General features: G+C 40.7%; 1 protein-coding gene across 1 annotated transcript in view; it reads left to right on the plus strand.

Annotated features, from left to right (window-relative positions):
- Nucleotides 1-215: 215 nt before the first annotated feature.
- Nucleotides 216-14,961, plus strand: part of TEKT1 (tektin 1) — a 32,087-nt gene continuing 17,341 nt past the window's right edge. The window contains exons 1-5 of the mRNA XM_012445570.3: nt 216-340; nt 1,841-2,047; nt 11,443-11,608; nt 14,050-14,178; nt 14,715-14,858. Of these exons, the coding sequence (XP_012300993.2) occupies nt 1,858-2,047; nt 11,443-11,608; nt 14,050-14,178; nt 14,715-14,858 (629 nt within the window). The 5' untranslated portion in view covers nt 216-340; nt 1,841-1,857. The remainder of the gene's footprint in view (nt 341-1,840; nt 2,048-11,442; nt 11,609-14,049; nt 14,179-14,714; nt 14,859-14,961) is intronic.

Raw genomic sequence — 14,961 nt, forward strand, 5'->3', positions numbered from 1 at the left:
ATCGCAGGTCTCCTGACGTCCAGCCCGGAGCTTTGGCTGCTGTCTTCTGCTTGGTGCCCCGCGTCTTCGCGATAGTTTGAGATGGCCGGAGCATCTGGCCCTACCCTTCCCACACGCCACACTCCGGCGTCTCTGGCTCTGGGGTCCGCGGAATTTGCGCCTGCGCCAAGCCTTTGGCAAGGCTGCTCAGTGGCGGAACCTCCCTCTTTGCCCCGGCAACGCGTCAATTGTTGTCATGAAGACTACGATGTTTACTTCCCTGTTCTGCAAGAGCTGAAGTTCCAATTGGGGTAAGGAGGCTCCCATCTTGAGCTGCGTAGTGCTTCCGTGTGGCGCTGAGGTAAGTAAACCTTGACCCCACCCCACCGACCCCTACCCGCAACCCTGCCCTCTAACCAAATCCTTATGCCGTTGGGATGAGCCCTAATTTAGGTCCCCAACTCTCTGAGGGCTATTGAGACTTATCCAGGAGCCTTGGGTTAAATGTGGCCCCCACACTCAGATAAATTTGGTAGAGACCATAAAAGGGACTGGGCTAGGAAGAAATGGAGAAACTCCTTGTTGTCTGAGGGGGCTGAGCGGGCTGAGGTTCTCAGCCTGGTCAATATCTGACTCTAGTTTCATCCTTGCATGTGTGAAGGCTTCAGAGATCCAGACACCCCTAAGGGCAGGGGCTCAGACTTTGGGGTAGAGACGGGAGTAGGGGCAGATTTCAGCTCTGTCTGAGGAAGACATTTCTCACAGTCCTTCAGAGTTGTATGCAGATGAAGTGGGTAATTTTAGCGTTTGCTCTGCCACCAGCCTCTGCCAGCTGGCTTCTCATGTGTTCCTCTTCCTGTTCTCTCCTTTTATTTGTCCTGGAAGTTTTGAGATTCTTTTATGTGTTGAACAGGTTCAATACTCAGTTGTCAGTTTACACATGTCACATTTGTTCTTTTTTTATTTTTGAGATGGAGTCTTGCTCCGTCACCTAGGCTGGAGTGCAGTGGCACGATCTCAGCTCATTGCAACCTCTGCCTCCCAGGTTCAAGCAATCCTCTTGCCTCAGCCTCCCCAGCAGCTGAGACTACAAGTACACACCCCCACACCCAGCTAATTTTTGTATTTTTAGTAGAGACGGGGTTTCACCATATTGGCCAGGCTGGTCTCAAACTCCTGACCTTGTGATCCACCTGCCTCATCCTCCCAGAGTGCTGGGATTACAGGCCTGAGCCACCGCACCTGGCTTTTTTTTTTTTTTTTTAATGAAAACATGTCTGTGTTCATCTGTTTGGCAGAACATTACTCCATGACCCTGCAATTCTAATGAGTTATAAAAATGGATACATGTGTTCACCAAAAGATATGCTAGAGAATATTAATAGCATTCTCATTATGGCCCTAGAGTGTAAACAACCCAAATATCCATAAACAGAAAAGACAGCTAGATTTTATTCATAGAATGGCACTGACCCAGCAATGAGAACAAACCAACTACAATTATATAGTCAATATAGATGAATTTTACAAACATAATGTTGAGCTAAAAAGTCAGATACAGAATAATACACATCGTACGATTCCCTTTATGTTAAATTCAAAAACAGAAAAATGGATTTGTAGTGTTAAAAGTCAGGATGCTGGTTACCCTTAGGGGCTTGAGGTGGAGTGACTGGAAAGAGGTTAGAGATGCTGGTGATGCCTGTTTCTTGATTTGGGTGCCAGCTACACAGATGGGTTCATTTTGTGTACAGATTATGATTTATGCAATTTTCCAGATGTATGTCACACTTTAATAAAAATTGACATAAGAAAGAACAAATTGCTTTCATTTAATCTAAAAAAGTCTGCTTTTGATCAGGACTTTGGAAACCTCGAATGGCTAAGCTATTACAACCTCCGCCCAAGTTCCTGCCCTCAGAATGGCACATTGCCAACAAGAACCAGTACCACAGAGCAGATGCCCAGAGGTCCCGATCTCAACGCCTGGTCGCAGAAAGCCAGAGGCTTGTGGATGAAATTGAAAAGACCACAAGAAAATCTCAAAGCGATGTGAACAAGAAACTAGGTAAGACAACATGCTTGGCACGTTTGTGAACACACTAGGATGAGGCTGTTGAATTTAGCTATAGCATCAAGTTCAGTTGCAGCAACATATTATTCTTGAAATATTAGAGAAAATCATGTGTATTCTCCAAGTTCTATGTTTAAGTTCACTGCCCTAAAATAGACACAAGGTAACCCAGTCTGATTTTCAGCCACCCATCATTTATTTATTCGTTGATTTGATACACAGTTATCAAGCATCTGTGGGCATCTATATACTACACACTAGGCATATCACAGGGAATGATCGGAATCTCTGCTTTTTTAGGGGCTTCTAGCTTGAAGAGAATAAAGATACAAAAATTAATCATCAGAAAACAGTCATCCCTTTGTATCCACGGGTTTAGCCAATTGTAGGTCCAAAATATTTGGGCTTACAATAAAAGATAACAATACAACAATTAAAAATACAGATAAAGCCAATACAGTTCAACAATGATTTACATAGTATTTGCATTGTATTTGGTATCATAAGTAACCTGGAGATGATTAAAAGTGTATTGGCTGGGTGTGGTAGCATGTGCTGGTGGTCCCAGGACTTGGAGCGCTGAGGCAGGAGGATCCCATGAGCCCAGGAGTTAGAAACCACCCTGGGTGATATAGCAAGACCCTGTTTCTTAAAAAAAAAAAAAAAGAAAAGAAAAAGAAAGAGAAAAGGAAAGTGGATGGGAGGATGTGCATAGGTTACATACAAACACTACACCATTTTGTGTAAGACACTTGAGCATCCACAGATTTTGGTATCTGTCAGGGATTCTGGAACAAATCCTCCAAGGATACCAAGGGACACTTGTATAACCAGATAGATGCTGGGGTAGGGGAACAAAGATGGGGTGAAGTAGACATGAAGAGTTGGAAAAGTTTTCCTAGAGAAGAACATTTACTTGAGTCTTAAAAGAAGAGTAATTTTCTCTTGACAATTCCATACTTAAAACCGTATTTATTTATATATTTATTTATTTTAATTTCTTGAGACAGAGTCTTGCTCCATCACCCAGGCTGGAGTACAGTGGCACAATCTTGGCTCACTGCAATCTCTGTCTCTGAGGTTCAAGCACTTCTCCTGCTTCAGCCTCCCAAGTAGCTGGGATTATAGGCGTGTGCCATCACACCTGGCTAATTTTTGCATTTTTAGTAGAGATGGGGTTTCACCATGTTGGCCAGCATGGTCTTGAACTCCTGATCTCAGGTGATCCACCTGCCTTGGCCTCCAAAAGTGCTGGGATTACAGGTGTAAGCTACCGCACCAGGCCTAAAACAGTATTTAAAAGGTAGTGTTCTTTAGCAAAGATCTCAGGAAAGCACATTAAAAAAAAAAGATAATGTCCTTAAATAATCAAAAGAAAAACATAAAACAAAACAAACAACTGATATCTCCCAAATGCCAAAAAGGGATTAACCAGAGGTCACTGACTCAGCTATCTATAGGGACCAAGCTGGTAGCATTGGTGTTGAATATAAGACATTAGGGTGTAGTAGGGACTGTGGGGACCTGGAGAACATGTGCCCCACCTAAGGTAGAAGTTGCTACTCTATTTCAACCCATTCCTTCCAAGAAAGAATATGGGCCCAGTGTTGTCTAACTGTCTGATTTTTTTCAAGAAAATCTGGAAAGCTGGAATTTACTCACTTTTTAAACATTGGTAATTAATTTAATTTATTTATAACACTGGGCTAGCTGAACAAAGACATTTATGGATCAAATCTGGTCTGAGGACTGTAGTTTTCTAACTTCCAATAACCCAAACCTTCATTCAGGCCAGCAATGTTAAATGATAGGCTTTCTTAATAGGTTGATCCTTATATTGATATCACCTTGTAGATAGGCCTGTTCTAAATAATTATGCAAATAGGTAGGTGTTAAAAATGAGGAGGCATCATTCATTTTTTACAATACTGTGTTTCGGTAGATATGGGAAAAAAGTGAACCTTCACTGATTCATTGAATCATTTAAAAAATTAGCCATTAAAAGCATCAAATACGTAGGAATAAATATAGCAAAAGATGTGCAAGCGTTTTGCACCGAAAAACAATTTTTGCAAGAAATTAAAGAAGTTGTTAGTAAATGCAGGGATTTATGAGCTACTGGATTGGAAAACCTAGTATTTAAAAGTGTTGATTCCCTTCCAAAATTAATCTATAGATTCAAGGCAATGCCAATGAAAATCAAAGCAGGTTTTATAGTAAAATTGGCAAACCGCTTCTAAAATTCATATGGAATTGCAAAGGGTCGAGAATAGACACAACTATCTTAACTAAGAGCACAGTTGGAAGACTTCTACCATAAGAACTAAGAGCTGTGACAAAGCTATGGCAATTGAGACAGCGAAGTATAGGTGAGGATAGACCAGTTGACCAATAAAACATGATAGAGTCCAGAAACAAACCCACACACATTTGTTCATCTGAATTTGACAAAAGCAACACCACAGTGTAATGAGAAAAGGATAGCCTTTTCAATGAATTGGCCAATTGGATATTCATATGAAAAAAATGATATCCCAACTCCTACCTCATATTCTCTCTCTCTCTCTCTCTCTCTCTCTCTCTCTCTCTCTCTCTCTCTCTCTGCCTGACTGCCTATCTATCAACAAATCTAACTGGAGTCCGTATCTAAATGGGAAAGATGAAACAATAACACTTTTAGGGGAGAACATCTTTATGATCTTTATGACTTGGAGAAGGCAAAGATTTCATACATTCTTAAGCAGGACCAAAAAGAACCATTCATAGAAAAGAAAAACAATAAATTAGACTATATTAAAATGAAGAACTTTTGTTTAACAAAAACACCCCATCAAAAGGCTGAAAAGCAATCTACAGAGTAGAAGAAGATATTCACAATGTATTTGACAAATGATTCATATCCAAAATATATAAATAACTTTTAAGAATACAAAAGAAAAAGGCAGATAATTCAATAAATAAATGGACAAAAAATGGACAGACACCTTTCAAGAGAGGAAATTCAAACAGCTGGTGAACATGTGAAGAGGTGCTCTAATTTTGTGAGTCATCAGGGACATACAAATTAAAATCAAGTTGAGATGCCATTATACAGCTATGGAATAGCTACAATTAAAAAGAAGGAAGAGAACAAGAAGAAAGGAGAGAGAAGAGGATGTGGAATAACTGGAACTCTCATATACTGCTGGTGGAAATATAAATTGCTAAAATCACTTTGGAAAGCTTTGGCAGTATCAACTATAGTTGAAGATATGCATATTTTACCTGGCTATTCTAACTTTAGAGTTTTTTATCATACAGGAATTAATATATATGTTTACCAAAGATATATGCTGCAATGGCTAAAGGAGTGCCATTTGTACTGGCTCTAAACTAGAAACTACCCACATGCTCATCAACAGTAGGATGGATAAATATGTTACACTTTACAGCAAAGAGAAAGAGTGACTTATAGCTATATACAGCACTACAGATGAATCTTACGAACGTATTAAGATGTTGAGCAAAATAAATGACACACAAACGAGTACATGCCATATTTATTCTACTTATGTAAAGTAAAACAAACCAAATAAAAAGGAAAAATTATACTGTTAGAAGTCAACATTGGTATGTGGAATGATAGGAACTGGAAGGGGTCATGAGAGATCTCCTAGGATGCCAGTTATATTCTATTTCTTTAGTTGGGTCTTTGTTGTATGTGTGTGTTCACTATGAAAATACATTGAGTTTTATGATACGTGTACTTTTCTATAGGTTTTTGGTATTTCAATAAAAATTTAAAAATAACTTGCAAGTACCTGTGATGGCGCTGATGATACAGACACTCCAGACTGGTGCTTGCCCTTGGGGAGCTTGCAGTCTGAAAGTAGAGATGAGTCCAGTACAGGATACCCAGGATACACTGTGATTTGTTCCATAAGTGGCACCAATAAAGCACTGTCAGATTGGAGGAGAGGGCAAATCACTTCCAATTGGTCACATCCAATGACTACTCAATTTACCAGTCTAATGTTCACTTAGTCTTCATCCATCTTGACTTCTCTACAATACTTTTGGAATTCTGTGGCACAAATTTTTCCTGATTCATTTCCTTTCTCTCTGGCCATTTCTTCCTCTTCTCTATTGTTGATGCTTTTCCCATTCATTTCCTATTGGTATTCTTTAGTGTTTTGTTCTTAGATTTTTCTTCTCTTCCATCTATGCAATTTCTTGCTGATCTCATTAGGAATTTTATCACTATTTTCCTTGTGTTATTGGTTTGCAGAAAGAAATCTTCTGCATTTAGATAGAAATCTCATGAGAACTTTTCGGGGAAATAGAGAACTACTTGCTATATATTGCCACATGTATTCCTTCAGGCACCTCAAAATAAATACATCCTAAGATGAACTCACCCCTGTCCTTCAAAACTTGCTTCTGCTTCTGTAGTTCCCTATCCTGGTTAATGGGACCAAAGCTCATTCATCATTCATTCATTCATTCATCCTTCAAATAGGTCTCACCCTGTGCTAGATGCTCAGGAGTGTAAAGTTGAAGAAGACTGATACATTCTACTATGTAAAAGAGACAGAACACAAGCAAAAAGACAAGTAACTAAAATTATTGTAAGTTGCTGGCCTAGATGAAGGCAATGGCAGCAAAGATGGAGAGAAAAGGTGCTTGATAAAATGTATGTTGGATTTATGAATGAATTTTAATAACAGAAGCCAAGGAGATAGCTTGGACAAAATAATAAAGGCAGGATGAATGTGACATTTGTGGGGAATGAGTAGAGAGGTCCAAGTTGATGTATAGAGTACGTGAGGAAGAGCAGCATGATGAAGATGAGAGGTAGATGAGGTAGGGCCACGCCTGAGGAAGATCATGAATTTGGAAGGTTCAGTTCAGTGGGTAGCCTGTTAGAATTTAAGAGGTAAAGCTAGAAATCTGGAAGTAATCACATAAAGGTGGTAAGGGGAGCCATAAGGGTAGATTAGATTACCCAAAGAATATATCAAAAGAGAAGAAAAGGGCACATGAGATGAAGAGGGTCAAGAGAAGAGCTGAGGAACAGAAGTTCAGGTGGAAGAACTAAAAGATGAAACCAAGGTTATGAAAGCCAACAGATGAGGTTCCATAGGCAAGGAAGTCTTCTATTGTGTCAGTGGTTGTCTAAATGTCAAAGAGGCTGAGAGTTGAGCCATAATAAATTTGGACTGGTGACTTGAAGATTATTGGTGACCTTTGAGCTAACAGGTGTCCAGTAGGATAGTGGAGGGTACACAGTGGTGGTGAAAATCAGTTACAAGGTATCAATGGGAAGACGCCAATCCACATAGTGGATTGAGTACATGCATTTGCCTTCTCTTCCTTTTAGAATTCCAACAAAATATCAGTAAATAATGAACAACAGTAAAACTAACAAAATAACAATAAAGCTATGTCTCAAGCATGAGATACACACACACACACACACACACACACACACACACACGGAGGAAGCAACAGTAGACAAATGATGCAATCAAGATTTTAGAAAGCAAAGGTCAAGTGATAACAGACCTAGGGATTGCAGAAAGTCAGGGTAGGTAGAGAACAATACGAATTCAGCTGATTTATGCTGCAGAAATCTCGAAATGCTCAAAATTGGATGCACCCAGTTACTTCTGAAGCTGGAAGGTCAGGATAGAATGAGAAACAAGATTGGTTGAAAGTCCTTATAAAGAGCTCCCTCTTCACTCTGGCTCTCCCTCACTCCAGTAGAAGGTTAAAGATTAAAGAGTTCAATGAATGTCTACTTAATGATTCATTCATTCCTATGTCTACATAGTAATTCTAGCTGGTTCCCAGGACACTGGTAGCCAGGCTTCTGCACTCAGACAGGAGATTGGAGGAGTTCTCTGTGGACAAAGTAGCTATCCCAAAAGGAAAGATCTATAGATATTAACATGTGGGGATTCTCTAGCAAGATGCCAAGGTCTCACCTGATCACTCTATAGAGTAAAGCATTCTTGCTGACAAGCACTGTCCCTATAGACAATTTCCAGGTAGCACTTAAGCATCTCAGTCTAAATCAGATGATGATCACCAAATATTTGAGGAAAGTCACTAACATGGCAGACACTAAAACAAATAATCAAATACACAGAAACTCAGGAGACGGACAGTACATAGAGAAAAGGAAGAAATACACTATCAAATCTACCAAGAATTTAGAGAAGAGATTGTGTCCTTGGAATGAGTAGAGGCATCTTTAAACAGAGAACATTTGGAGAACAAGAGTTCTTGGAATTTAAGAAAATAAGAGCAGAAAAATCTTAAAAAACCGAAAGGAGTGTTGAGAATCTCCAGAAAGTGGGGAAAAAGGACAACAAAATAAATAACAGCAAAGAAAAGACAAGAAAATTAGAGGATCAATCTGGGAGGCTCAATAACTAATAGGAGTTTCAGAAAGAGCAGAAAGCAAATGGAGAAGATATGGTGGTTCACACCTGGAATCTCAGCACTTTGGGAAGCCAAGATGGGAAGATCAGTTGAGACCAGAAGTTTGAGATCAGTCTTGGCAACATAGAGTGACCCCTGCCTCTACAAAAAATAAGAAAATTAGGTGGGTGTGGTGGTGTGTACCTGTAGTCTCAGCTACCCAGGAGGTTGAGGTGGGGATGATCTCCTGAACCCAGGAGTTCAAAGTTACAGTGAGCTATGATTGTGCCACTGCACTCCAGCTTGGGTGACACAGTGAGATCCTGTCTCTAAAAAGAAGATGAGGAAGTGGGGCCCTAGGCCCGGCCCATGAAACCATTTTTCCCTCCTAGGCCTCTGGGCCTGCAATGAAAAGGGCTGCTGTGAAGATCTCTGACATGCCCTGGAGACATTTTCTCCATTGTTTTGGCAATTAGCATTTGGCTTCTTGTTACTTATGCAAATTTCTGCAGCTGGCTTTAATCTCCCCCCGCAATGGGTTTTTCTTTTCTATCACATGATTAGGCTGCAAACTTTTCAAACCTTTATGCTCTGCTTCCCTTTTAAACATAAGTTCCAATTTTAGATCATCTCTCTCGAGTTCGAAGTTCCACAGATCTCTAGGGCAGGGGCAAAATGCTGCCAGTCTCTTTGTTAAAGCATAACAAGAGTGACCTTTGCTTCAGTTCCCAATAAGTTCTTCATCTCCATCTTAGAGTTTCTCAGCTGGACTTCATTATCCATATCACCTTCAACATTTTGATCAAAACCATTCAACAAATCTCTAGGAAGTTCCAAACTTTCCCATTACTTTCTGTCTTCTTCTGAGCCCTCCAAAGTGTTCCAACCTCTGCCTGTTACCCAATTCCAAAGTCACTACCACATTTTCAGGTTATCTTTATAGCAGTGCCTCACCTCCAGTACCAATTCTCTGTATCAGTTCGTTTTTCACACTGTTATAAAGAAATACCCGAGACTGGGTAATTTACAAAGAAAAGAGGTTTAATTGACCCACAGTTTCGAATGTCCAGGGAGACCTCAGGAAACTTACAATCATGGTGGAAGGTGAAGAGAAAACAAGGACCTTCTTCACATGGTGGCAGGAGATAGAAGAGAAAGTGAAGGGGGAAGAGCTCCTTATAAAACCATCAGCTCTCAAGAGAACTCATTTACTATCAGGAGAACAGCATGGGGGAAATTGCCTCCATGATCCAATCACCTCCCACCAGGTTCCTCCCTCAACAGGTGGGGATTACAGTTTGAGATGAGATTTGGGTGGGGTCATAGAGCCAAACCATATCAAAGGGTATGCTTGGCATGTGGCACAAAAATTATACAAGTTTGACACCAGTGTGAAATTTCAGGACACTAGACAAATAGATTACTAAAATTTTTCAGAGTGGAAAAAACAGGTCACATATGAAAAATCAGGAATCAGAATGGCATCAGACTTCTCAACAGAAACTCTGGAAATTAGAAGGAAATGTAGGGGCACAATCACAATTCTAAATAAACAAGATTTACAAACTGTAACTCAGTGTACAGCCAAATAGAATGAAACAGTGGGGGTAGAATAGACATTTGCAGACTTACAGGTTCTCAAAAACTTCACCTCACATGCATCCATTTCTTAGGAAGTTACTGAAGGATGTGCTTCAGCACCCTAAAGGAGTAAATCAAGGAAGAGGAAGAAATGCAATCCAGGAAATGGGACAGCAACACAAAAAGAGTGAAGGGGTTTCCTGGAAGCAAAGTCATAGGATGATAGCTACACAGAAAACTAGACAGCAACCCATCTGGATTGCAGCAGGAGAAGAAGATGCTCTAGGAGAGACATCTCCAAGGAAGAAAGAAAATTGATAGTTTACTTGATGGATTGGAATATATTGAGAAAAAATTAGTAATATAAAGAAAGTGAAGCAATCACTATGGTACCCATTTTACTATCTCATAATATCATATTGTAAACCTCAAATATATATAATAACTTTTTAAAAAAAAAACAGAGTCAGTTTACAGAAGTGGAATATATAATAACTTTTTTTAAAAAAAAAAACAGTCAGTTTACAGAAGTGGAAACTGACACTACAATACAACCAGTACATTATAATGTTAAGATTCAAATGCTGAACTACTCATTATCGATTATAAATATATATATATATATTAAATAGTTGTACTACTATAATCAGTCTTTTTTTTGCTTATAATGCTTAATAAATTTGCCTTTAATTATCATTTAAAAAAGAAAGTGAAGCAAAAATGTCATTTTAATCCCTCCCCAAAACAGAAAATTTTGTAAGAAAAGAAATTTATCACAGTGTATGATAGGGCTCAGGTGTAAATAACATTTATATATTTATAAAATATAAATAAACAATAAGTTTATTTATTTATTGTTTAACAAAATGGTGATAAAACCATATTGGGAGATGAAAGGATCAAAGTATGTTGTGTGAGTTGATTAAGAGCAAATCATTATCTTTTGTCATAGGAAATCAATATATATTCTCAAAACTGATAATGAATGAATAGCAGTATAAGCAAATGCTAGAAGAAGTGATAAGTGTGTTTAAAGTGGCTGCCCCCAGAAGGTGGGAGTGGGTAGGGACAGCTCAGAGAATTTTAATAATTTGTGATACTATTTGATTTTTCAAACAACATACATTTATAGCTTTGATAAAATTAAAAGTTATTAAAAACAGTGGACACTGAAGAACTAATGAGTATAGAATGATAAATTTAATGTGGACTGTAAGAAAATATATTTTCCTTCCTTCCTGCAAATAACCTTTTACAAAGATGAAAAGATGCTCCAAGTAGCACAGCTCTAAGAGGAAAAGAACATATCACAGGTAGTTTTACAACAGTCCTCAAGTTTCTAATTCAAACATTGGCTACCTTGGGATAGATCAACCCAGATGTAACTTCTCTGTGTGCTTCAGAACAGAGACTCGAAGAAGTCCGGTTCTGGAAGAAGGAGTTAGATGACAAAGTTGAGCAGCTTGTGAATGAAACTGATGATCTACTCATATACAAGATCAGATTGGAAAAAGCCCTGGAGAGCTTGAAAGAGCCCTTGCACATTACTGAGATGTGCCTGGCATACAGGTAGGAGGGAAGGTCCCTCAAATGATTCATCTGTTGTGACAAATGAGATGCTGGGTAGTAACCTTTTATGCTGGCTGTGTGGAATAGTGAATTAGAACACGACAGGTGAGCAGGTATTCTTTTAGAGCCTGAAGTTATCCCAGCATGCCCCTGGTGCCGGGCAGTGTAAGGGGCACTGGACTTAGTTCATGCCTCAACTCTGCTCTTGACTAACTCAACTCAAATATACTTTAGGACTAGGCTTGGTTGTGGGTAACAGAAAACTCCAAAATAACATTGAGTTTAAAGAAAATGATTTCTTTCTCTCTTACATTTAAAGAGTCTAGAGATAGTCAGTTCAGGGTTGGAATGGTGGGCCACAGTTTTAGGGTTCCAAGATTTGTCTGTCTTACTGCTCTACTGCACATGGCTTTCACTGCCGATGTTACCTCGTGATTTAAGATGGCAGCTGGAGCTCCAGCCATTATGTCTACATTCCAGCAAGTAGAAGTAAGTGAGGTCTGGCATTCATCATTTCTATTTGCATCCTATTGACCAGAACTTAATCACATGACCACACCAACAGAAGCTGGGAAACGATTGGCTTTACTTTGGGCAGCCAGGTACTCAGCTAAAAAATCAGGGGTTCTACTGCCAAGGAAGAAGGTGAGAAGAGACACTGCAGCTCCTGGGGAACAGTACATCTCTCCAATGCAGAGCTACACAGAAGCACTCTGTAATCCAGACAGCCCTATGTGAACATGCCTTTTATTATTATTTCCCTCCTATAAATCCATTGAATAGAATGATCCTCTCTACTCTGGGGTGATGCTGGTTTCTAGACCTGGGTCCTGCCACAGCCCTAGCCGGAATGCCCCAACATGTCTTCTTGCTATTACCGTAATCCCCTGTAATCTAGTGTACCCTTCACATTGGCTGTTGAGTGAACTTTTCCAAAAGCAGATTTTTCCAGGTCACCGCCATGCTTAGAATTCTTCAAACCCCAATGGCTTCAAGATAAATTTAAAGCTTCTTAGCTTAGCAAACCAATGTTCATCATTATAGGGACCCCAGTGACCTCTCCATATCTCATTCCCAATAATGGGACGTGCTTAGGCGTGTGGCGCTACTTGCAGTTTCTCAAAGGCACCATGCTTCTGTCTTCTTGGAAAGCCCTATTCCTTACATAAGGGTAACCAGGACCCTTTGCAGCAACCAGGAAGCACTCTTCCCAGCTAGATTTAGAAAGTCTATGAAGCAAAGAGAAATAGCAGCTCATCAAAGAGCTCAACACCCAGCTGGCTCAAGTCTAAGCCTAAGGATAATTATAACGTATAGGTTGCTAAGTTTATTGAGCATGTACTATGTGCCAGGTACTGTATCTTATGCTTATATATCTCATTTGTAGTGTGCCACAATCCTATGAAGTACTAGTAATTATCCCTATTTTGCAGAAAAGGAAACCAAGGCACAGGGAGGTTATATAGTGGCTAGGGGCACACAGCGAATGAGTAGGGGAGCCTCCTTGCCAAGCACCATCATGCAGGTTGAAAAAGAGCAAAACATCATCCAGCAGGGTCTGTTTGGGAGGAGGACGGAGTAATGGCTAAAAGCACATGCGATGCACAGTTCCTTGACCCTGGGCAGGTCGCTTCTTAATCTCTCTGAAACTCAGTTTCCCCATCTGTACTTGAAAGGGCTAAGAAAGAATGTTTATATATAAAAAGCTCAGCACGGCCGGGTGTGGTGGCTCATGCCTATAATCCCAGCACTTTGGGAGGCCGAGGCAGGTGAATCACCTGAGGTCAAGAGCTCGAGACCAGCCTGGCCAACATGGTGAAACCCTGTATCTACTAAAAATACAAAAATTAGCTGGGCATGGTGGTGGGCACCTGTATTCCCAGCTACTCAGGAGGCTGAGGCAGGAGAACTGCTTGAACCCGGGAGGCAGAGGTTGCAGTGGGCCGAAGTCACATCATTGCACTCCAGCCTGGGTGACGAGCAAAATTCCGTCTTAAAAAAAATAGCTCAGCACAATGCCTGTCACAGAGTAAGTGCTCAGTGGTGGAGGTAATATTAATATTGGTGTTATTACTAATAGTTATTATTACTATAAAACATCTTTCTGTATTTAATTGTTTGTCTACACGCTGGATGAGGATCAAGGAAGGAAACAGGTCTTTGAATGTATTATTATTATTTAAAACTTTCTTCTACTTGGGGGACAAAAGGTCCATTTGGCATGTTTCAGACCAAGTCACCAGTCAATTTTTCTTCATTGTGTTTGAATGTTTTGAAGTCAAATAGACACCAACTAATATCTGTCATCCACTGCGTCACCAGATGGATTGAGTAACACTCAGATCAGTTGTGCAGGTCGTTCTGACAGTGTAGACATTTGCCAACATTGAGTCACCTCGTGTTGCACGTGTTGGCTGACTGGCTGCCTTTCCCCCTGCCAGGGACAAGCGTGTTGGCATTGACCTGGTGCACGACACGGTGGATCATGAGCTGATAAAGGAGGCTGAGATCATCCGGGGTGTTATGGCTCTGCTGACCCGTACCTTGGAGGAGGCTTCTGAGCAGATTAGGTATGATGTTTTGGGCTGCTCTCCAAATCTCCACTGGGAATTTTGAGAACAGGCAGTGCCCACAAAAGCTGAGCTCCATGGCACAGAAAGAATGGGGTTCAGTACTCCCACTCCCACTTTGTGTCCTCAGATCTCCCAGCACTCACGGTAAGAGCTGGCCACATCCCTCATACATGGCAGCCGCCCTCTGGTAAGGGTGGGGCTGGGGCTGGATTTTACCTTGGTTATAAACTGGAGGGCTCTGGAGCCCACTGCCTGGGCTGACCTCTCACACACAGTAGGCTCTGCAGTGGTGACACTGGAAAATGTCAGTGTAGAAGGGAGGATCTCCAAGTCCATGTTTGGTTACGTGGATTTGTCACCAGGCATCAAATGGTATATGCGTGAGTGTTGGGGTGATGGGAGTTGGGGAGGCAATACCATCATCCTGCACCAGACCTCGCTGCAGCTTCACTTTCCAGGAGCTCCCCGAGGATCTGTGGGTGCCACCTGGGCATTCCAGAGGCAGAAACCCAGTTTACTTTCTCTCTCTTCAGGATGAACCGCTCTGCCAAGTACAATCTTGAGAAGGATTTGAAGGACAAGTTTGTGGCCCTGACCATAGATGACATCTGCTTCTCACTCAACAACAACTCACCAAACATCAGATATTCTGAGAACACCGTGAGGATTGAGCCAAAGTGAGTGGGTCTTGCAGTCTTCCTCGTGCTGTATGTGTTGGCGGCCTGGTGATGTCCCAGTGTTTCTTAGACAAGCAAGACCTAGTGACTCATCCTTGCAGCT

This window comes from Aotus nancymaae, unplaced genomic scaffold (assembly GCF_030222135.1).
Source record: "Aotus nancymaae isolate 86718 unplaced genomic scaffold, 86718_ANA_hifiasm-v0.15.2.pri h1tg000018l, whole genome shotgun sequence".
NCBI classification, from domain to species: domain Eukaryota; kingdom Metazoa; phylum Chordata; class Mammalia; order Primates; family Aotidae; genus Aotus; species Aotus nancymaae.